Source organism: Aquila chrysaetos, chromosome Z, assembly GCF_900496995.4.
Source record: "Aquila chrysaetos chrysaetos chromosome Z, bAquChr1.4, whole genome shotgun sequence".
In the NCBI taxonomy this organism is placed as follows: Eukaryota; Metazoa; Chordata; class Aves; order Accipitriformes; family Accipitridae; genus Aquila; species Aquila chrysaetos.
The window spans coordinates 49,379,423-49,403,410 of record NC_044030.1 but is presented as its reverse complement, the minus strand read 5'-3'; the positions used below and the strand labels follow the sequence as shown (position 1 = coordinate 49,403,410).

Below are 23,988 nucleotides of genomic sequence, written 5' to 3'. Positions count from 1 at the left end.
CAGTTACACTTCTGGCCTTGAGATCTCTTGCAGAGTTCAAGAAGAAGGCAGTGTGGACTAAAGCATATGGGTGGTAGCTGCATACTGTATCTTCTCAAATGAAGAAAACTGTTCATACCTGAAAGCATAATATTACAACACAGGCATCAAGAAGACCAATTTTAAAGAGATTTCCTATCAGAAAGTTTTGGATTTTTTTTTTTTTTTTTTTATCCTTTTACCTCCTCCCAAAGACTCATAAGATGAAAAACAGTGTTTTGTTTTTCACTGATGGGGTGTTGTTCTTTTACAAACTACATAGCATGGTTTGGGCTATACTGAATCTAAATGAGAAACACGCATTCAGTGGTTTCAGTTGAGTTGTTTCAATGACACCTGGAAGCCTCGAAAGCTGGAGTGGAATATTTCTTTTAACTCATGGAAGCTTTGTAGGAGTGGGTAAAAAAAAAAACTTGTAAAATTTGTTTGGATGTAGCCTATTTACTAAAGTATGGTTTAGTGTAACAGACTTCTGAATGAGCACTACTTTTTAACTGATAACCCTTTTTTATTAATAACATGATGCTCTTGCGCAGTAGTGAGAACACATTAAAGGTATATAATGTGAGCAGGGTTTCTGAAAGGGGTGGTATGCTTATCAATTTTGCAACAGCTTTATCAACATCATTGAAATAAGTCAATGATCCTAATGGCTGCTATGTGCCCAGCTCCAGGATGGTTTCAGTTTTCCTTCCACTTCTAACTGTTCTTGTCTCCTTTACCTTCCTTTGCACATAAGCAGAGTTTTTCTCTGCCTCTAGGCAAAAAGGACAGACAACACAGCAACTCTTTTCCACCTTTGCCATCTTAAATAGATTAGCCCCTGCCATTTTCCTTATTTAATACTCTTCTCTTTCTGAAGGAATAGAGAACTTTTCCACTTTGCAGTCTGGCTAAGACAGACTTTAAAAGGGGGTTTGTATTTAGCAAACCTCCTCACTAGAGTAGACAAAAATTAACTGAATATAATTGCTTGGACACTGGTCTGTAATGTCTTCCAAAGCAGTACTAGTGAGAGCATTGTTGATTTTGACCACCTTGCGTGAAATGTTATCGCCCTACATCTAGAAGCCACACCCTATTGCAGGAATTCTCTTAATTTCAGGACTGATAACATCTCCTCTGCAGAAGAAATTCTCCTCTGACTTCTTTATGGGCTTTTCTCACGTAACAGGTTACAGTGAGCTTCCCACAGCGATTAGACATTTCTTCAGTGATTAGGTGTGTGGAGGATTAATGCAGTACTTGTTTGTATTTCCAAAATAGTGTATAATAATGGTAATTTCCTGCTTTGTATGCAGCTGTATACTGAGAAGACAGTGTAAAGGTGAATGTACAGAAGGATTCACTGAAAGTGGTTGTCACTGAGTCAGTATCTCAGTGTGTGACATTTCCATTTGTGTGCACTAAGTAACCTCTAACAAAGCCATATATGTCACATGTTTAATGGTGCCATCTCTAGTGTACTGTTTCAAACTAACTTACACCTTTACTCATCTAAGTTTGCATATGTATTAGCATTTTAATTCAGATGAAAAGTTTGCCTTTTTTTAAAGGGAATCTCTGGGTAATGCCCACATGCTGTGTTTTAGTTTCCATAGTACAGCAGTGAATTAAACTATACTGATATACAGTAGAAAAGGTAAGCCAAGGGGTGGCATAGCACTGCTTGAGGGTGGCAATGCTAACACAGCTCCAGGGAGCATTGGTTTAGGAGCATATCTGAAATGGTTGTATACTAGTGCATGCAGTATGAGAAACAAACAGTATGAACTGGAAGTGTTGGTCAGTTCCCAGAGCTATGATGTCACTGGTATTAGTGAGACTTGGTGGAATGAATCTCAAGACTAGAGTGCTGGATGCAGGGCTATAGGCAGTTCAGGAGGGGCAGGGCAGGCAAGGTGGAGGAGTTCCACTATACTTAAGGGAGAGGTTTGACTGTACAGCCCTTACAGTTAGGGATGATGTGGTTGAGAGCCTTTGGGTGAGGATTAGGAGGATGGAAAACAAAGCTGGTGTTGTTGTGGCTGTCTACTATTGTTCACTGAGCCAGGATGATAGCACTGATGATTTATTCTATGGGCAATTAGGAGAAATGTCTGGATTGGTAGCCCTTGTACTTATGGGAGATTTCAACTTCCCAGACATCAACTGGGAATACCAGACCACTGTGACAAGCAAGTCTGGGGAATTCCAGAAGTATGTTGAAGATAATTTCTTGTCACACGCACTCAGTGAGCCAACTAGGAAAGATGCCCTCTTTGTTTTTGAATAGAGGACTCATGGGAGATGTGATGGTAGGTGGCTGTCTTGGCCACAGTGATCATGAAATGCTTGAGTTTAAATTTTTTGGCGTAATGAGAAAAAAGGTCAGCAGAGTTGCTACCCTGGATTTCAAGAGAGCAAACTTAAAGCTGCTCAGGGAGCTAGTTAGCAGTGTGTCCTTGGAATCTGCTTTTGAGGGCTTAGGGATCCATGAGTGGTGGTCAGTTTTTAAGAACCACATTTTAGAAGCATAGGAGCAGTCAATCCCATTGTGCCAAAAGTCAAGCAAGCAGGGCAGAAAACCAGCTTGGCTGAACAGGGAACTCCTCTCAGACCTTAGGCAGAAAAGAAATAGTATGATCTCTGGAAACAAGGTCAGGCTTCACAGGAAGAGTACAGAGCTGTGGTTCACATGTGTGGGGAGAAAACACAAAAGGCCAAAGTTCAACTAGAGTTGAAGCTGGCCAGTGTTGGGTCAGATAAGAAAAAATTATTTTTTGCGTATGTTAATAGTAAGAGGAGGTCTAAAGAAGGTATTGGACCAATACTTGGTGAAGATAGTCACCTGACAGGCAGAGATGAAGAAAAGGCAGAGGCCTTCAGTGCTTTTTTTTGCCTCGGTCTTTAATAATACTCATAGACCTTGGACTGCCTGGTTCTCTGAGTTAGAGGACATGTAGGAGAGTGACTCTCCTTTTGTGGACACTGAAGTTGTAAATGGCCACTTGCATCAGCTGAATCTTTGTAAGTCCCTGGGGCCTGACGGGATTCATCCCAGAGTACTGAAGGAGCTGGTAGATGTTACAGCAGGACCCCTCTCAATCATCTACCATAGGTCTTGGGAGTTTGGGGAGGTCCCTGCTGACTGGAAGCTAGCCAGTATTATTCTAATTTACCAGAAGGGCATGAGGGAAGACCAAGGGAACTACAGAACTGTTAGTCTAACCTGCAGACAGGGAGATGATTTACCATTTACTGTCACAAAAACAGACTTGACTTGGGGAAGAGTAATTTATTGCCAACTAAAAATAGAGTAGGATGGTAAGAAACAAAGACAAAACTAAAAACACCTTTGCCCCACCCCTCCCTTCTTCCTAAGCTCAACTTCACTCCTTCATTCCTGACTCTTCTACCTCCTCCCTCCCCAAGAAGTGCAGGGTGGGTAGGGAATGAGGGTGGCAGTCAGTTCATAAACCTTCATCTCTGATGCTTGTTCTTCTTCACACTGTTCCCCTGCTCCAGCATGGGGTCCCTCCCATGGGATACAGTCCTTCATGAACTGCTGCAGCATGGTTCCTTCTCACAGGCTGCAGCTCTTCACGAACTGCTCTAGCATGGGTCCTTTCCATGAAAGGATCATGGAAAAGGCTGCTCCGGTGTGGGTCTCTCATGGGCCACAGTTCCTGCCAGGAACTTGCTCCTGTGTGGGCTCTCCATGGGCTGCAGCTTCCTTCGGGGCACATCCACCTGCTGTAGCATGGGTATCGTGTCTAGCGTCGTCCTCCATGGGTTGCAGAGGGACAACCTGCTCCACCATGGTCTTCCCCATGGGCTGCAGGGGAATCTGCTGCAGTGCGTGGAGCACCTCCTCCTGTCTTTCCCCACTAACCTTGGTGTCTGCAGAGCTGTTCCTGTCACATTTTTGTTACTCTTCTCTCTCACAGCTGCTATGTAGCGTTTTTTACCTTTTCTTAAATCTGTTTTCACAGAGGTGCCATCAGTTTTGCTGTTTGGCTCAGCAGCGTCCTGCGATGGCTCTGTTTCGGAGCTGGCTGGAACTAGCTGTGTCTGGCATCGGGGAGGCCCCTGGCTTCTTCTCACGGAGGCCATCCCTGCAGCTTCCCCACTTGCCACAGAGATCCAATACAATATCATATGTCATGTTTCCTCCTACAAGGCATGTTAACTCTAGACAGTTTGATGACAAACACATTAGATTGAATTTCCAAGGGGAAAAATGTCCATGTTTCACCTTTAGCATGTTACACAGTGGTTTGATGTGAAGTGTTCTTGTTCTGGCTCTCTTCTTCAAAGCTGTCATCCTGTTCAGCTGCTGTATACGTTTCTTCACGTTGTCCACACTTGAATCAGTTTGGGTCAGACAGAATTCCAAAGTGGAAGTACTTCTGTTTCTCTAACCAGTTCCAAATTCCTACCTCTGTTTGCAGTGCTTTCAAAAAAATAATCCAGGGTTGACCCTATACTATTGCATGCATGACTTTGTTGCTTATGGTTTGCAAATACGCCAGTGGTCACAATGGTCTGCAGGCATTGTCTGCCACATATATTAAATAAACAAAAATTATAGTAGGTTACCTTTCATAACAAACAAATGAGTTCATTGAGGCCAGCTTCACTCTTTCCTTACATACCCTCTTAGGCTGCATGGTTTAGAAAGTCATACAGGCAAAAGCCTCTTCATATTGTGATAGTGTTCATTCTCCCTTTAAATATTATCTTCCCTCCAACTTTTACCTTTCCTTCTTCCAACTATTATCTTTCCTCCCTCCCCCTAGTTTTCAGTCAAGCTCAAAAAAATAGCCTCGCTTTTCTCCCCTACCTGCTTGAATTCAAATGTAGGTGATAGTCAATGTGGATGAAATACCAGAAGAGCCCCTGCCAGCCTGTAGGCAGTTATTTGTCCATTTTTGCTTGTACAGTCCACTGGGTTGCTGTCTGTATTCTTCATTCCCAGCCTTTGAAGAGACTATGTTCTAGTTGCATTCTCACAGATAGTCAGTCTACAGAAGTATGAGGAGCAATGCACTTCAGTAAAATGGTTAGAATTTTGCACATAGCTTTTGATAGTCATTCACTTCCCTTTAAAGAACAGTATATATTTGGCCTGACTACTGTACACTTCTTTTGCATATCTATCTGCTGTTCAGCATGGAAGAATATCATTGTGGGGAAAGAGATTCTTGATGTCTGCCAGTCGCATGATTATAAGTTTTTACTTCTGATCCTTAAATATTCCCTTGAATATATAGTAGATGAGTACCTGATCATTTGCCTTTGTGGTTTAGCTGCATTTTCTGGAATCTTGTTTGGAGAAATGAAGGTTGGACAAGAATGTGAGGGATCCTTTGTGAATGCTTGGGGCTAATCATCATGTGACTCCCATAGGTTGCAAAGTTTCCAGCTTCTGCTCCTTGAGAGATTCCAGTTCTGGCCAATTTAGCGTTTATATATATGAGGCACATACATGTTGGCCTAATATAAAATAATCATATAGATTAAATTGATTTTGTCATTACAGAATATCTGTTGCTAATAAGGCAAGAATTAACACCAAAATAAAGGTTGTTGGTGTGATTGTGAGTGGAGGCACTCTTCAATTTTTTTCAGCGTTCTCTAATATATGTTAGAAAAAATATATTTATTTTTAAAACTACTGCCATTTGAAGTCAAAACTTTCAAAGTAACTAGTTATTTTGAGCTGCGTTATTTTTGAGGTGCATTAAAGAGACCTGCCTTATCTGAAAATTCTACACAGACAGATAATGTACATGCAAACAGAAGTTTTGCATTGAAAATCTTTGTCTAATTTCTTTTTAACCTATGATATGCAGCAGCCCACTGGGTATATATTTCTTATTTCCAAACAAAATATCAACTTAGCTTCTTTTCTTTTTGATGTTGCCTGTCCCTAGGTGTGCCTTCCTTTCGGAGAAGAGGTTCTGGATGATAAAGCACATACCTGAATCAAAACACAAAATGGTGTAAGAACAAGGGAATAGAGTCCAAAGTGTCTTCAGTTCATTTAGAAGGAACAGTATGAGCCTTCATATGGCAACTTTGCACAGTTCCTTCCATGAACTTAGGAACACTGCATCACAAAGATGAGATCCTTCAAATTAGTGTTAAAGCCAATGACAGAACGAAGACTTGGCTGTAATGGAGGCAAATTCAGTTCAAATTTTTCAAAAGTATTTTGTTGAGAAGAAGGGGTCTATTTACATGCAGGTTTGGGGGTGGGGTCTTTTTTCACCCCTTTGGATAATCAAGCTATAAAGGTCTTAATTTAGATAAAACTTCTCATACCAGCTAGGAGGAATGAGTGAGGAGGGGTTGCACACAATGAGGGTATGGTCAAATGGGAATTGATTTTTTTTTAAGAGGAAAAAAAAAAAGCAAACTTCAGTTAAGTAGCTGTAAGGCCAGGATCATTGAAGCAATTTTTATATTTTTGTTTTGTATTTTTATGCCTCTCACACACAGTGTCTCTTACAAATTCAATTATTTGTATTTGAAAGACATCAAAAATCAAGACAGCTGGTGATAAACTTCCCTGTAGTGGTCTGCAGGAGATGTGGCAGAGAGAGAGTTTGGGAAAGAAGCCATACTGATTTGATTTTTTGTTGTTGTAGGCAACCCTGTTGTGTTGAGACCCAGCTTTCTGGAATATGAGATACTTACCTATAAAGAGCACTAGCAGGTACATTTTCAGAACATAGGGGAAGTAGATTGAAAAGGCGAATGGAAATGGTAGCTTGATGGAGTACGTGCCAAAGGATTCAAAATAAGGCAGTGAAACACAAATTGCAAATGCTGTAAAATAACATGGTAAATCTTTAGTTAAAAAGAGGTGGAAGATCATCAAAAAGCTTCATATAAAAGTCAGTTACCTTTAAGGCACAGATAGCTATATTATATGCTGAATTTACCATGTCATTCATATGCATATGCACATGTTGTTTTCTCCTTGAGTTCAATTTTGTAGGTCTGAGGTGCTAATTGCTCTTAGTACTAGAATTAGCAAGTATTTCCTATTCAGTCACAAGTTCTGGTACTCGTGTAGTTGCACTGCTCTCAATATGATCTCAGTGGGCACATTTCCTGGTCTAAGTGATCAGCTGCTAAGTATGGCCTGAGCCAGTAAGGTCAGCCTCAGTGGGGGAGAAGGCAACTTCGGGACTTGCTGTCTGACTTCGGGTCAGTCTGGAATAGGGGAATCCGTGTGTCTTTTGTGGGGGTATTTTCCTGCTTTACCCAGAAAAATGAATGCTTTCCCATACTGTTAAAAAACCAAACCAAACCAAAACCAGACACACAAACCCCAGAGAACCCCTATTAAGGAAAAAAGCACAGAAAAGAAAAAGACGGGTGACACACAGGTTAATATGAGATTATATAAACATTTATGACTACTTTGGCAACAGAAAAATAAATATCTTAAACACAAATCACAATTGAACTGATCAAATTTTATTGAAGGAGATTAAGGAAGCAAGTAATTGGTACCTTTCCCATCTCCTTACCTTTAGCCAGAACTGAAAGGGGATAGAGCGGGATGCACAGTGAGAAGTTGAGCCATGTCAGTGGTAGGTAGTATATTCCCATCCTTGCTAACATGTTGTAAGTGTACCTGCACCAAAAGGAACAGCAGATGAACTCAGAGAGAATGATCATGTCTTTAAAATAAAGATACATTCTTGAAAAATCCAAGGGAGTTGCAGAAGAGCTTGGAGCTGCCTATCAGAAAATTTCAGAGCAATACTGCAACAGTATTGTTCAGCCTGTAATTGATGTCTGAAAGTAGATGGTTCATTGCTTTGGAAGGGTTGTCTGTGGTGCTACCCTAAAGCAGGCAGACAGCAATACAGCCCTCCAGGCCAAAAGCTTTTATCAGAAACCAGCACAATTTCGTATTGGTCTATCAGAAAATGGATTTCATATAGGGATATTACAACTGAGAGGGGCAGGCAGAATATGACTGTTGCTTGGGACTGAGAAAATCCTGATTTATGACTGCTGACCTAGCTAAACCACTGCTGGAGGAGGCTAAACAGCAAGGTAATCACAGGTATTTAATCTGTAGTATGGCTGCCCCTCCCTTGGACTTTAGAAGGGGTAGTAGGTGCGACAAAAGCAGTTGCCCTCCAATGTTACTGCAGCGTTTTATTCTTACTGTGGCTGTTACTGTTGCTCACTGGGAGACCAGAATGCCTAGGACTTCAGTCTCCAAAGGTGAGCTAATCCTATCTAGTTTGATCTAAAAGTGGTACAGCAGCTTTCCAAACACCAGAGAAACAGGTCTGATCGCATTTTTGGTCAGCTAAAAGGCTTTTTGCCTTGTGGTCCTGCTAGAGATATGAAAATAAGGATTTTTAAGCCCCTGTTAGCCAGGACTCTTTCAGACAGATGGAACCAGCATTAAAAAAACTTTCTGTATTCCCTTCTTATTAATCCATGTGACTAAGTTTGCATGATTCCTGGACTGTAGAAGAGTTTGATAGGCTATAAATGTATCATTTTCTCTCAAGTTTGCCCTCTGCCACCTTCAGGATTGTCTCCATTTTTTATTATTATTGCTTTTAGGCATAATCTGAACCCAATACAAACAGGAAACAGCTGCTCCATCCCCTATACAGCTTCTTTGGCTGTTTGTAGTGTAAGCAGGAAAGATCAGATACAGAAAACCTTGCAGAATTTGCTCTCAGTATATCATTAGCCATAATGTACAGGATACTTATGTCCCTGAAGAACTATGTGGAAGAACTTCTAATACTTCAAGACTAGTTGGCTCAGGGATGGGATAGATTCCTGTACACTTTTAGATATGACTGCTTCTTTGAGATGCTAGGACATGGCACAGATGCTGTAAAATAAATTGGGTAAGAATTCTAAATCTGAATGAGTTGTACTATGCATCATTATTTGAATTGGTCATTTGCTGCTGTAGACCACACTATCTTGCCTATTAAAGAGCTGCTATTACTGCTATGATGCTGGACTGTGTTCTTTAGCAATGATAGAAAATAATGATGCATTGATAGGACTGTTACGCGCTGACAGGACTTTACAGCCAATATTGTTTACACTTTTGGCCCCTCTCCAGCTGCACAGAACACTTTCATTTGAGATTAGGTTCTACTATTTTAGCTTTACAAATTTCAAAATGAAATGGGATGGAGCAATAATCCAAATAATTAATACAAGTAGTAGTTTATTAACACATGTAGTACAAATACTCTGAAGTGGACTTAAAATCTTTCTTGCCAGTCCTGACATTTCCCTTTTTCACATCTCTTTTATAACATATGTTTCCTTTGCTGCCTAAATCCATATTGCCCAGGCAGTCCCCAAAGCAATGCATTTAAAATAGCAGAAAGCTATTTTAGCAGAAAGAAAAAAAGAAAAAATTTTGCTCCCATACAGAAGTTGCGATGAGGGCTATGTCATGTTAAAATGCTTCTTAATTCCATATGTCTTCCCTGCTGTAAGTCTACAAACTGAGGTCCATAGAGGCTTAAGTTACATTTGAGAAATGTTTACTGACTTCAGATATCGATGCAAAAGTCAGTAACGTGGAATTTTCACCATTATACTTTTACCACAGGGAGGTACTGGTAACCTTCCACCATAAAAAATTTTTGCGATAAAAATCCTGAATTGTATTCCTATCCATTTTGCCTCATTCGCGTTGTCCCTGCCATGTGATATATGCCCTACTACACCGAAATTCTCAGTCTCTGCAGCAGGAGCTCTTGGCTTTTTGGAAAGCACAGTGCAATTAACGCAGAATAGTCTTTCTGTCTTAGTAAGAAGCTCTACTGGTGCTGCCTTACTGTGCTGCCAATCTTGGATCAAAGCGAGATGCTAAAAAAAAAAAAAAAAAAAAGCAATAGGATTGTAAATCAGTTTCGGAAATTGCTGTTCCCTGGGAGGTAGTTGTGATTTCCTTCTAAATTTTTGTTAAAAAGGGCAAAGCCTTTGAACTGCAAATGGTAATGCAACGATTTACTTCTGTAAGTCACTCTGCTGCTCAACTATGCGGATTTTTGTAAAAATCAGTAAGTAGCTTGTAAGGTACAAGCTTTTATTTAAAATGGATAGTATGCTTTTCTACCAATTTCAAAATAATGAAATGAGCCTGCAGCACAGTGGGGATGGGGTTCTGCTTGTAAGAATGACCCATTTTCCCTTGTGGTTTCGCTGTTGACTCCTTACCTGACCACATCTAATAAATTCCAAAGGAAAAATAAAACACACACGACATATTTCCCTTGAACTTCTTCCTGACTGTTGATCACAACAAATAAAACAATTATTCTCTCAGCAATCTGAAAAGAAAAAAAGAACTGTGAATTCAGGTTGCACCTTCTGTAGCTGTCATTTCTGTGCTATTTTAGCAAAATAGGAGGCCACAGGTGAATGCGGTTTGCTTTTCACAAATGGTCCAGTGAACGTTTCACTTCTTGGCCTGCTTTTGTTCAAGGCCCCATTGGCCTCCAGCTCGGGGAACTGGAGACTGTTGGCTGCCACATCATAGATCTGCTATGGTGAGGGTGGAGGTTTGCTTGCCAACGGGGATGACTTGGGTTTGTAGCCCAGGAAACGTGTGGATGAGCCAGCTGAGGGCGTGGGAGCAAGGACTCCTCCCACAGCACCCCAGTGCCTGGCGGGCTGGTGGGGGTAAGCTTCTTTGCTTGTAGGCTGCCTGGGAGGACAGGGGATACAGGAGGCCCTTGGGTGGGTAGTATGCCAGACAGTGCTATTTGACAGTCCCAGCTCTGCTTTCCATGGCTTGGAGATCCGCATCCCAAGGGATCTCTCTCACGTTAAGATTTGCAGAAAGTAAGAGGGAAAGTAGAATTCCTTATTTTTCTTTCCTTCTTATTCCTGGCTAGGAGAAGTGGGTTTAAGCTTGTCATTTATGTGAATTATTGCTGTAATACTTACGTGATAGCATTTTTCTAGCGGTTGAATCTTACCCAACCCACAAGGTATGCCTTTACAAGCAAAAAGATATAAAAGTGGATTGAACAGGCAGTGTCTCCAGCTTAAAAAAATACTTCGGCAATATTAAAGCTCAAGAAATTAAAAACAAGTGTGTCTTTTTGCAGCTTTCTTGGACAAGTTTCCTATCGGTATCCATGCCTTGTCCTGTAAAATAAAGAGATCTGGAGTATTCAGCACTTCCAACAGTTGCTTGTGAAACTCTCCCAGAACAGTACTGGTTCACTCTGATTCACACTTTATTTGAAAGCATTGAAGGAGAAAACATGCATCTATTCAATTGGTATGAATCAGTATAGCTTCATCTGGTTTTTTTATATCTACTGCCATCTCTTCCATAAGGTACCTTAGGTTTAATGATTTTGTGGGCTAAGATGTCAAGTCAGTGAAAAGTCATGAAATGAAAATGGATTAACAAGGTGGTTTTTATAAGCTCAGTCATTCTTCTTCACTGGTTTTCCCCCTTCCCCTTACTCCTACCTTAAACAAAGTAAGAACTTGGCTTCTCAGCAAGTTTGTGTGGTAGTTTTGCTACATAATGTTTACTGGTTCCTGTGTGGAACATTTTGCCTACAGACTTTTTTTTCCAAACCACATCTGTCAGATAAACCAGCCATCACTTCACTATTCAGCAAAATTACGTGAGAGCAATTTTTCATACAGAAAGAGAGCATGTCCATCCCCTAGGGATCTGGTTCCTCATCCTGAAAAGCACTGAGGGGCCACAACAGATAAAAATGCTTTTGCTGCCTCTCACTCTGCCCTGTCTGTCATCTTGTGCTGCTGATCCCATTGGTCCCTAACAGAGGAATTGATTTCTAAGAAGGTCAGATGTTGACAGACTTCTGTATAGATGGGCCAGGAAAGAGAGAGTGAGAGATAGTAAGTCCTATGTTTGTATGCTGATGCTGAGGAACCTGGCAAGAAAATGGGGGAACTGGAAGTATTGATGCAGGATCTGAAACCAGATACAACAGAGATAGGAGAAGCGTGGTAGGACAACCATCACAAGAGGGAAATCAAAACAAAGGTAAAAGCAGTGCGAACACTGAACGGGATTGTGTGCTGGTGAGAATAAATAAAGTAGAACCTGAGTTAAAATCATTTTGGTGGAGGGTGGTAAAGGAGTGCAGCATTGGTGGTGTGGGCATTTTGTTACCAACCCTAAAATCAGACTGGGACGTGGAGAGAGAGTTCTGCAATATTGTTAATATGAGGGATGTTTCAGGGAATTGTCTCTTGATGAAAAGGTATTTTCAGATGTGAGAGCTGGCAGATTTTCCAAACAGTGACTTGCTCTTCAAGAGGTGGCTGGGTAGAAAAGTGCTAGAAAACAACATGGGTCAAGTGATGAGGAGCTGATCCTGTTCCAGTGAGATAAAAGGATAAGCAGTAGACAGGTAGCTACCATGCCCAATTTCAAAAGGATGAGCACTGGCCAATGAGACAGAGTAGCTATGGAGACCCACAATTCAGCCTCATGGTCTGGGACTGGAAGAGGCTGTGGATTTCCTTCTCTCCCCGGGGCACAAGCAGATGCACAAGAAGCAGCGAGTATCACCTAGATGGGGCTCAGCAGATTTCCTCCATCAGAGGATTCATGTTTGGGAAGGGGAACAGTGGAGGCACTCGGCCTCGCTAGTTGCAGATGATGGAAGTCAGTAATCAAACTGTGTGAAGTAGGTTAAGCACCTGCCAGAGCAGGGAACTGGACCTGACACAAAGCAGGTCCCCTGTAGGTCTTCTGTTCCTGTTAGAGAGCAGTCTCAGCCAGCAAACAAAGGGGCGCACAAAGTAGCCATCAGAGGCCGAAACTGAAAACCGCCTGTAGCCTTGGGTCTGGAGCATATCTGTGGAGCATGACACAGGCCTGGCTGCTCAGGGCAATTGTGATGTCCTCATGAGGATATAGTGGCATTCTACCGCTTTTCTGTGTAAATCAGGAGGTTGCCTGCTTGCTTGCCTTTATTCCCTTCAAGTTTGCAGATGACATGAAGTTGGGAGGGAGTGTTGATCTGCTTGAAGGCAGGAAGGCTCTACAGAGGGATCTGGACAGGCTGGATTGATGGGCCAAGGCCAGTTGTATGAGGTTCAACAAGGCCAAGTGCCTGGTCCTGCATCTGGGTCACAACAATCCCATGCAGCGCTACAGGCTTGGGGAAGAGTGGCTGGAAAGTTGCCCAGACGAAAAGGACCTGGGGGGTGTTGGTCAACAGCTGGCTGAATATGAGCCAGCAGTGTGCCCAGGTGGCCAAGGCGGCCAACGGCATCCTGGCTTGTATCAGAAATAGTGTGGCCAGCAGGACTAGGGAAGTGATTGCCCTGTGCTTTGTGCTGGCGAGGCACTGTGTTCAGTTTCGGGCCCCTCACTGCAAGAAAGACACTGAGGTGCTGGAGGGTGTCCAGAGAAGGTCAATAAAGCTGGTGAAGGGTGTAGAGAACAAGTCTTATGAGGAGCAGCTGAGGGAACTGGGGTTGTTTAGTGTGGAGAAAAGGAGGCTGAGGGGAGACCTTATTGCTCTCTACAACTACCTGAAAGGAGGTTGTAGCGAGGTGGGTGTTGGTCTCTTCTCCCAAGGAACAAGTGATAAGACAAGAGGAAACAGCCTCAAGTTGCACCAGGGGAGGTTTTAGATGGGCTATTAGGAAAAATGTCTTCACCGAAAGGGTTGTCAAGCATCGGAACAGGCTGCCCCAGGAAGTGGTGGAGCGACCATCCCTGGAGATGTTCAAAAGACGTGTAGACGTGGCGCTTAGGGACACAGGTTGTTGGTGGACTTGGCACTGTTAGCTTTACGGTTGGACTCGATGATCTTAAGGGTCTTTTCAAACCTAAACGAATCTATGATTCTATGACATTGTGCCCTTTTCTTTCATAGCACTCATACCTTTAGGTAACCCAGACACAACTGAAGGTAGATGCAGGGGTTAGTCAGAGGCTGGGGACCTTTTCAGCAAGTGACAAGGCAGGTTGCTATTTGAAGAAGAGGAGATTCCAGTAAATGTCTGTTGATATTGTGCCCCTATACACACACATTTATACATATGTACATGGAATCATGTATATATATAAATACACACACATATATATATGCATATGTATATGTGTGTGTATACACACATACATATATACACATGTATATAAAAAGCATGTGCTGCTACTCAGCCACAGCTCATTTCTTCTATGGATCATCTGTCATTACATGAATGAAAATACTGTGTTCTCTGTTGCTATTTTCTTGCTTGAAAAAAAAGGGCAAAACTAGAAGTTCTATGTTTTCAAATTCATAAAAAGGAAGTATGTGCTGACACCTCACAAAGCATAAATACAATGGTTTCATTTTTCATTTCTTCTCATTCTTTGTGTTAAAATCAAACTGGAATTTCCTTCCTCTCCCAGCATTGGTCTCTCACAGGATACAGCAAGTTCTGTAGAATGGCATAAATTTCCACAAGGCAGCCTGGGCATTTGAAGCAAGTAAGTGAAACAGAGCAAATTAGACTAGCTGAGGTTAGGGCAGGAGCAGGCAGTACATTCACTTCCATTTTTTAATAACCATGACTGTGCAGTTATCGTACTTGGTACCTGAAACCCTTACATAGCTCTTCAATTTAGTGAATGTTTAAAAAAAAAAAAAAAGTAAGAAAAGTGCTACTAAATAGTTTAAGTTAAAAATCAATGTTTTTATCACAAAGCTGTAGTACATCACTTTTAGTCTGGCAAATCCAATCCTGTTTGCAAAGAATGAAGAACTGGTGTTTTGTTCACAAAAATGGCAGTCTTTTCTTACATCTTTCCTACTCTCTCCCTTGTTAAAGTGCCATTCCCATCAGCCTTTACGCCTTGGCCAGATTACTAGATTTCATTATTCTCTGTTTTGGCAACTGCAATGACATGTGACATGTTGTCCTGTCCTCCTGTCAGTCATTCAAGCTGCAAATGCCCTGAGAGACGTCTCTTTGCACCAACTTTGTGACCCTCTCTTGTATTCCGTTCCTCCAGAGCATCCATCACACAGGACTCATCTTTATTTCATGGTGTGACTTGGCCTTGGCCTACCTAACCCTTCTCAGGTGCCTGGTGGCCTGAGACTTTGTCCCTCAGTGAGGCCATCCTGAAGGGGTTTTCTGGAAAACACCTCTGAGTTTGCTCTTCCACTATCTGTAATGTGTATCTCAAAGTGTTCCTTGTAAATGCTACTAAACCACAATAAATGGGGTATTTGGCAGAAATCCTTCATTCAAACTCTGCTTAAATCTTGTCTCTGCTATGTCTACAAAACAACCAACATTTCACAACTTGTTTTAAAGGTGGCATTACCTCCACCCATGTGCTCCCCTGACATTGCCAGAGCCAGCTGTTCTCTCATCCTAGAGATCACCTGAGATGAACTTCGCTGTGGATATGCACGTGTTGCATGGCCTGAGGGATGCATAATGATATGTTTTAAGCTTAGGGTCAGAACAGGTGGTGGGAACGCAGAACAGGGCAGCCACTGTCAAATTTTTTGCAGCTTCACCAGTGCCCTGACTATGCAGTAGGCTGCAGTAAGGTAAGCATCTTTAACTGTCCTTCCCCAGTTCATTGTGGAAAATATATCTTTTCTTTCTTCCTAAGAGGTAGGGAGGAGAGTGTGGCAAGGCATATGGGCATACTGTTGGCACACAACTGCTTGACCTGCACTCTCACAGCAAAAGCAGGGCAACCCAAGTGAAAGCAGAGTCTACACCAAAGAGCTTGTACATCTTGCTTGGACAGCATGAGACTACTGCTAACATCAAGGCAAGAGAGTTGTGTTTGCAGTAAGAGAACACTTGGGGAAAGAACTAAGGATCCAAAGCTACCTTTGTTGTGAGCCAAATGTTTGGAATCACAGTGCCGTATCGTTCCCTGACCCACTTTCTCCATGCTGCCCTGGAGAGTACTGTGGTAATTGCACTGCCCAAGAAAGTTTCTTGCTCAGACTATGCATTTCATATCTAGTGCCTTTTGTGGCAACACAGAGCAGTGTTTGTGCAGGCTTCCCTGATCTCTCCTTCTGCAGGGCTGGGTAGGAACGGAATGGACTATGTCAGGGCTGGGGAATGTGTAAACTCTGCCAGGACAAGCCTTTCTTTAACAACTATTAGCATTAGCAGGCTGCTTTTCTCTCCAACAGATGACATGAGATTTGTTACAGGACACATTAGACAGGATACTTTTTTTTTCCTAGATTAGTGTAACAGCATGTAGATTTAGGCAGGGAAAAAAAGTTAATTGCAGTTTGACGAATTTGCTACCGTACTTAGTGAGCAGCATAAAGAACAGAGATCTGTATTAGTCAATCAATTTCTAATGGAGATTTAAAAAGAGGAACATCTTCACCCATGCAATATGTCATTTGACAATATGGGCTATCCAGAAAACTAAAAACATAACTAACTACTCTTACTCTTCTACCTTCTGACTGCTGAGAGCAACACCAGTTTCACCATTATTCAAATACTAAGGATTGGAAAGGTTTGAAGGTAAACTCAAGTCAACATTTTTACTTTTTCCAATACATTAAGAAAAATACCAGAACCTGAGATTAACTCCCAACAGAAAACAAGAGTGTGCTAAGGAAAATGTCAAAGAATCATCTTGTTTTCTGCTACAGCATGTGATCTTTTGGCTGGTTGTCTGTCTACAGCTGAACATATGCCCTGTAAACCCCTTAACAGCATCAGAACTGCTGGATGTTGCCACAATTTGCCTCTGTCTGGGTTTGAGAGGGCAGAGACCCTTACAGCAGGAATATGACAATTCTCATTTCATTCCCCTCCCAGCATTAATTCTTCTTCAGTCCCTTAATTTCTCTTTATCGATTCTTTTCCTTCCACGCTCCATAACCGCCAGCAAACCCTGTTTCAGGAGGCTTGATGTGCTGGTGGTTTTCTCACTGCCATCCCTTTGCCACCCACAAAATCTCATCTTGTGCTTGTCTACAAAATAAATATGCACTTGTCAGTGAGGAAATGGCATGGAAGAGAATTAGCTACTGAAACTTAGGCTCTAAAAGTTTGTCTTCTGGCTGTAAACAAGTTGGCTGGGGAGGTAGTATCCTCAGCCACCTACGGCACCCTAGAAATGGGGGCTGCCCCATTTCTGCAGATGGCCGCTCCTCTGGACATCTTCCAGGTCCCTGCTGTTGTGGGCTGGGCGTGGGGCACTCGCTATGAAGTTTCACTCAAAAAAAAAAAGTTCAGAGAGCAGCTCTTTCCCAACCCAGTTCTGAGGGCCCAGTTCCTGCAGTTAGCAAACCATTAGCAGACCAAGATCCCTCAGGAAGTGTGCAGGTGGACCATTCAGGGTAGTTCAGCCTGGGCTTGTCCCCAGGGGCAGGCATAGCTGAAGCGTGTAGGTCGTGGAAGGAGGGTCTTGAGAAATGGACTTACCTGCAAAATCCTTGGGAAGAGACGGCTTTTATCAATGCCGGTGAGGATGTGTAGGATCTCCAATATAGACAACAGCTGGCAAAGGCGCATTACAAGTCCTATGGAGTAAAATGTGTCGGCCAACGAATCTACAGGCGAAGTGAAGAGGATGATTAGAGGGTGGTTATATGGTGAAAGCCTGAACCAACTATTGGGTTTGCTCTTGCCCTATCACCTTGGAGATGACAAGAAATAAAGTTCACACAGTACCAAACTTTTGGGTACTAGAAGCAAAGCTTCGGGGAGGGGAGGAGGCAGTCCACTCTGTGCGTGTGGCTCTGACAGAGGCAGGAAGCTGAGAAAAGAATGGGATCCCCTATACTTGATGCACTGGAAAACACTGTGCAGGATGTGTTGGTTTAAAGATATCACTCTAGGATATTTCTAAATATGAGGAAATGTTGAGGAAATGTACGAGGAACTTCTAAACATGAGGAGATGTTGAGTTCCTGCCTGTATCTGTACCCATGGCACTTCCTAAAACAAGTACATCACAAAGTAGGTATTTTATGTGTCTACAACTGTCCACCATTATTTTAAATTTCCAGTCACTAGTTTTCTATTTTTGTGCCTTAACCCCAGGCAATGGAAAGAGAAATATGTTGTAATGTTTTTGGAGATAGAGAGTCACGTGCAATAACCACAAAGATACTCACTCCTAGTGGCTTCAATAAGATTAATATTCACCATAACAACTGGACCTAATCACATTTAGGTCTGTGTCCAAGTCAAATGTTAATAGCATGCTGCTGAATATTAAAGCTTATTAGCAAAACAAGAGGTTCATTCCTGATGTGACACAGGCAGAATGTAAGTACCAGTAATTCGTTCGTCCTTTTTAATGGAAGACACAATGTTTTTCTAACTGAAATTACAGCCCCTGGTATTGGACATACACCTATTCAGCATCCTAACTTTATCTCTAATTTGATGTTTCTGTGTGCCACTGTCTCTTAAAATGCTTAAGAAAAATATAGAAGGAATCCTACCTTTTCCAAATGACATGAACCTGATGATCATATTTGTAAATATCCAGGAATGTCCACAGAATTGCATTAAGTCATACACAAAGAGGTAGGTGTTCATGGTAAAGCTGTGGAGGTGAAAATGCAAACTGTATGACTTACTACAATATTCAAGCTTTTTGACCTGTTGAAATTGCACCGTCTTTGGACATGTTAGTAAATCAAAGGAAAACAGCTGAAATGTAAACAGATTAGTGAAAACTGTCTGTGTCTGTCAGTGGTCACAGAACAGTACTTTCCCTAATGGATCAAAGGCTCCCTTTGCTGATATACCTAGGTTATGCCCAGAAAAATTTGCTGAGTTTCCACCAGGGATTAGGGTGATCTGTGGCCATACAGTGAAATTTGTCCCTCCAGAGGAAAAAGTAGCTAAACAAAGACACTCCATTGACTGCTGGATTCAAGCCTGAGCCCCTTGGCTTGGCTCCACCTTGACGATGTGACCAGACTCGAGGGACTGCTGGGGTCTCACCCACTGCAGCCCTGGTGAGGGCCTTGGACTCCCGCAGACAGCAGCAGGATTTCCGCACCTGGGTGAGGTTTATCCTGTTCTTCCCAGAAGACATGCCTCTAGCATGCGCTCAAGACAGCTTAAAGTACAATGCAAATAATTTGCAGTGTCTCCAGCAGACAGCATGGTTTTAAGTATTTATAAAAATGTAGGTGAAGAAATGGAAAAGAAAGCCACATTTCAATCTGCTTTTATTTGATGCAGTTTGAAGGGTATCTGTCTTTCCCTTTTTTCACCAACTTGCTCTACAGGTTTTCAAGATAAACTTTAAATTAGGGTCTTTGTTTTTCTGTACAGCCTGTGTTTCAAGTTGCATTTAATAACGTGAGTCTTCTCCTGTTGGAGCAGACTAACTCTTGTAGCTAATTGTAACCTAATTTTCATAGGTAATCTAACTTTTTGCAAATCTTAATAGGCTCTGGAGACATTTAATTTCCCTTTCCCATAAATGTATTTTCTTCTGACTTATTCCAGAGAGAGAGGCTTGCCTGTCCTCCAGCTATGAAAAGGACTGTCTACCTTTGTGGGAAATTAATTTGTTAATTTTTTTACTAGAATTTATCTCTTGTGTTTGACCAATTAATTTCCTGCCCCAATAGGCAGTAAGATCTCTTTAAGTTGCCCCTTGATCCAGTGTGTTCATGTAGTTTGTCTCTGCCATTAAACTTTATTTCATTTGTATCTGTACATTAACAAACACAGTGAAATTCTGTGTTTAGAAATATCTAAATATTATAAAATGCATATACGTCATTCCCAGCATTGGATCAAGACCATAAATAACAATACACACTTCCGTAAATTGATCTAGATAAACCGATCTCCTAAATTTTTAATCTAAGTATATCTTAGGGAGGTCATAGAAAAATGCCTTTCTTCCTCTCTTCCTGTTACATAGGATGGCTGCTATTCGTATCATCACTTCTATAAGCACAGAAAGATCTGCTGGCATAATTTACCTCCCAAGATACATCAGTGCCCTTTGATACCACGAAAATAAGACATATGAGGACCCAGACAAAGGAATGTATTCCCTTAACACTCCTTTTGGGAAAAATATGATACAACTCAATTGGACTAAAGTCCAGTGAGCTCTATAAATATTGACCCAAAATCCCATCTGCTTTATTACTGAATGACACTTTGTTCTCTCTTGTGGTAAGAAAAAAAGATGGGACAATGTACATTAAAAAAGGCAAAAAATTAAGAACATTGTTCTGATTTAAGAAACAGCCTTATTACTGGATGTATAGGAATTACTGTAATGGGTATGAAAGTTACAGGAACAGTTAGAAAAATATTGAGGCTTTCTAGTGCGAACCTCCAGCAGCCTCTTTGGTCTGGTATTGCCATGTAGGCTTTGCGCTGGATGCAAGCTGAGCATATGATTTCTCTCTTCTTCTGAAGTTTAGTTTGCTACATCTGTCTCTCATCCTCAGAACTTGTCTTTCAGTGATTTGGGATTATTTGGCAAACTCTTCCTCTACTGGCTGGCTAGAAAATTGTTGTCTTTACAATTCTTAAGCTGCTTAATCTTGGCTAAACAGGATGTAACCAAGAGGACATTTGTAAATGAAGCTTCATGCTAGTGTTTTGGCAATATGGCAGCCGTCGTATGTTAGAACTCAACATCTTTAAAATGTACTGGTGACTACTGAAATGTATACACGCTGTTGGCATTTATGGAGGGCCCCATATTCCCAGTGAAGTGTAGAGATGTGCTGGTGGGCAGCGTGCCGGTGTTACCTGGAGGACCATTCCCCGTCCCAGAGCTGTGAGCAGCACAGCTCCCTCACTTGGTGATGCTCTCCACTGTGTGAAGGAATGGCCCTGATCTCAAAATGGGGTTTCATCCTACTGAGTTAATTGCCGCACAAAAGGTACCTAAGACCAAACAGAAGCCTTTGACAGAAGTGAAGAAATCTGCAGAGAGTAAAAGGTGATTTCAGTGTACTCAAAGGAAACTGAAATGTAACTGTTCTCTAAGGTCTTTCTCATCCCAAGGTTGATCTCTTTACCTAGAGAATCAGAAGCAGACTGAGGATAACCTGTTTCACTGTCCTAACAGTTTTGTGTCACAACACAAAATTCAGCCATCTGCTTCTATTTGAAAGGTCACTGGCAGAAGAGACGGGCTTTAAGTAGATTTTCTGCTCCCCTCCATTCACAGCAGGCACAGTTCCAGATTCACCTCACCCTTGCAGACAAAACACTGACGAGCAATCCACCAGGTAGCTGTTCAGTTCCTGACCCTGCCCCAGGCTTGCTGGCCGACCTTACAAACCTCACTTGGCCTTCCTGGTGCCTGCTTTGTAAAGTGGACTTGCTGCTGCATTTATTCCTGGTAGTGTGATGTGCTTTAACACTTTCAGGGTGCTTTCATTTGAAGGTATTGGAGGAGCACTGCACATTTCAGTATGCTGCCTGCATTGATTACAGAAGAAACATACATGGGTCTTGCAGTTAGAGAGACCCAGGAGGCTGGACTTGCTGTCTGTTGTTTTCATTGTCAGTTCCACACCACTTACTGTGGCTGATTTTACACCAAATACATTGAAATGCTAGGGATGCGTTTATCATATTTAGGATCAACCTTGCTTAGTGTAAAGCTTTATCCGCTTTCCCTCTGGGCTGAAAACCTAGGAAACTAGATGAAATGTAAGACCACTCTGAACTAGCACACACAGCAGCATGGTCCCAAACATCCTCTTTTCCCTTATATTCACCAGCAGAGATTTTACCATCGATACAGTTTTAGCTTGCAAAGCCTCATCTATTTCCACAGGCAGAAAAATCACGTAAGTATAATTGATGCATTTTATTACTTTTAGCACAGTGTGTCTCTGTGGTAGCTACCATCAGAGGTAAGCAGGGAGGTAGGTACCCTCAGTGTCTGAAGGGTGGTCAGGACCAGGTCCCCCTCGAACAAAGGTGACAGGTAGCACCCAGCGGCACCCAGCGCGGGGCAGCCCTTGCCCTGGCTCGGCGTCCCTTGCAAGGTGCGAGGATGAAGGCCACACTCGGGTCCCTCTCAGGGGAGGTCCCACCCAGGCCTGCATGAACTGCGCACTTCCCTGCCTCCACAGCCACGGCACTGCTGCCTTCCCGTGTGCCCATACTGGCTGGCTGCACAGGAGGAAGCAACCCTCACACTGAAACCAGAGAGCGATGTTCCCTTTTTTTTTTTTTTTCTTCCCAGGATAGGTCTGCTAGAAAAGCCCCTCTGCTGACACGGTTTCCTTTTAAGTCATATCGGTCTGAACTTCTACCCCTTCCCCCTCCCACCCCTGTGACAAGCTGCAAGCGCTGCAAGGTCAGGAAGAAGAAAGCTGCTGAGAACCAGTACAAAAGATGTACTTTTCTCTCGCAGGCGCATCCCACCCCACTTCCCCCCCCCCCCCCCGCCATCTTTTTCTCATTTGAGCGGTCTAGGTCACCTGCGCTCAAGAGATATTACCTGTTGCAGGGGTCAGATTGCTGCTGCTGCTCCTGATCTTTCTCCTTTTTTCTCCCTACAGCTGCAACAGCTGTTCGATAGGAGATCACCCCTCCTCTTTCCTCTTCCCCCACCCCATGACGTCACCGTATGTAGCACTAAGTAGGAACAACACTGCACTTCCCGAGAAAGGACTTTCTAACCCCAAGTATCTTCACTCCATTTGCCCTGCTCCTCACCCAGCCTAGCCTAGCCTAAATTGGTTTCTTGCAGTTGTACCAGTAAGCTAGTCCGTAAATCCCACTTTGTCTCTTAACCCAGAGAAATTTTTTAAGGATTACTAGAGAGAAGAAATGCAAAATTAAAAATTTGTTCCTCTCTTCTGTTTAAATCATCAGCGCTACAACAATGCTAACAACACTACCAAATGGTAGGGAAGTCTGGGAGTGTAGCATAAAAGGAGCCCTTTAAAGTACTTCAGACAGAGGAAAGAATTTTCCACTTCTTATCTACAAATTTCTAGTTATTCATGCCTGTGTGAAATATGGACACTACTGGCAGGGGAAATGTATGTGTGCATCCTAGTTTACTTCTGCCCTGAAGTGTTTGGGATAATCTCAGCACGAATCAGATGAAGCAGAAAGTCATAACATGTTCATAAACTCCCTTCTGCTAATAAATAAGTTTTTCCACTGGCACTCATGTTGACAGCACATCCCATCCTACAGTGAGATCTGAAATTTGATGTTATGACTGAAGAAGTCACCAAGGACATAATGAGCATAGGATGTTACGTGTAAGTACAAAAAGCCTGGGGGAAAAAATGTGCCTTACCGGGTCTCACCCCTACCGCGAGTGCCACTGAGCTCCTGGCAAGACCATCTCCACTCCCTGTGGTGTTCTGGAGAGGTGAGAAATGCCTCCCTGGCAAGTGGCTGATTTCCTGGCAAACACAGCGGGACACTGTGTTTTTGTTGGTCACATCTCCCACCCGGGACCTTAGCAGAGGAGTCACGCAGTTACGCCTGGCTTTCCTGCTGGTGTGGCAGCTCACTTTTACTCCTCAAGAATCATCATATTTTTCTAGGCTAAAAGATTGCATTTCTTTCTCGGGAGGAAGTAAAAAAATCAGCGTTAAACAAAGGGTTAAACAATTAAACAAACGGCTCTTGAAAGGCTCAGCCCATAGCTCTTGCAAAACAGCTCCCACGCCACTAGCCTCTGGGAGGACATCGGGTGTGACTAACGCCGCCAGCAGTTGAGCTCTCTCGGCTGTAGCGAAACCCAGCGGCAGGAGCAACAGCTCTTCTCGAGCGTCGGGCAAGCGCTTAAACGCAGCAAAAGCTCACCTCGCTTAAAGCTCCCGCAGATGACAAGGGCACCTGCAAGAGCTTGCGAGCTGGATACCCGTTCCCTTCCGTGGGGCTGGCCGCCCCCCCCGCGCCGCGGCACAGCCTGGCCGGAGGCGGAGGGGGGCAGCTGGGGTGGCCTCGGCCGGCGGCAGCCCCCTGCGC

General features: G+C 42.8%; 2 protein-coding genes across 10 annotated transcripts in view; one reads left to right on the top strand and one right to left on the bottom strand.

The window, feature by feature from the left end:
• FOCAD (focadhesin) overlaps positions 1-9,030 on the top strand; it is a 136,366-nt gene extending 127,336 nt beyond the window's left edge. For all 3 annotated transcript variants that reach the window (XM_030003485.2, XM_030003484.2, XM_041121093.1), the window contains one exon: positions 4-9,030. In XM_030003485.2, the coding sequence (XP_029859345.1) occupies positions 4-77 (74 nt within the window). In that variant the 3' untranslated portion in view covers positions 78-9,030. The remainder of the gene's footprint in view (positions 1-3) is intronic.
• Positions 4,632-22,895, bottom strand: HACD4 (3-hydroxyacyl-CoA dehydratase 4). 7 transcript variants are annotated; one of them, XM_030003498.2, is made up of 7 exons: positions 22,496-22,895; positions 18,492-18,595; positions 17,464-17,591; positions 10,258-10,370; positions 7,566-7,672; positions 6,724-6,855; positions 4,632-6,004 (listed from the first exon to the last, which is right to left on the bottom strand). In XM_030003498.2, exons 2-7 carry the CDS (start codon positions 18,586-18,588, stop codon positions 5,922-5,924), a joined length of 660 nt encoding a protein of 219 aa, XP_029859358.1. In that variant the 5' UTR covers positions 18,589-18,595; positions 22,496-22,895; the 3' UTR covers positions 4,632-5,921. The 7 variants fall into 7 exon arrangements, with proteins under 7 accessions (XP_029859358.1, XP_029859360.1, XP_029859357.1 ...); XM_030003500.2 differs by lacking the exon at positions 22,496-22,895 and adding an exon at positions 21,290-21,404; XM_030003497.2 differs by having other exon boundaries at positions 4,632-6,855.
• Between the last annotated feature and the right edge of the window lie 1,093 nt (positions 22,896-23,988).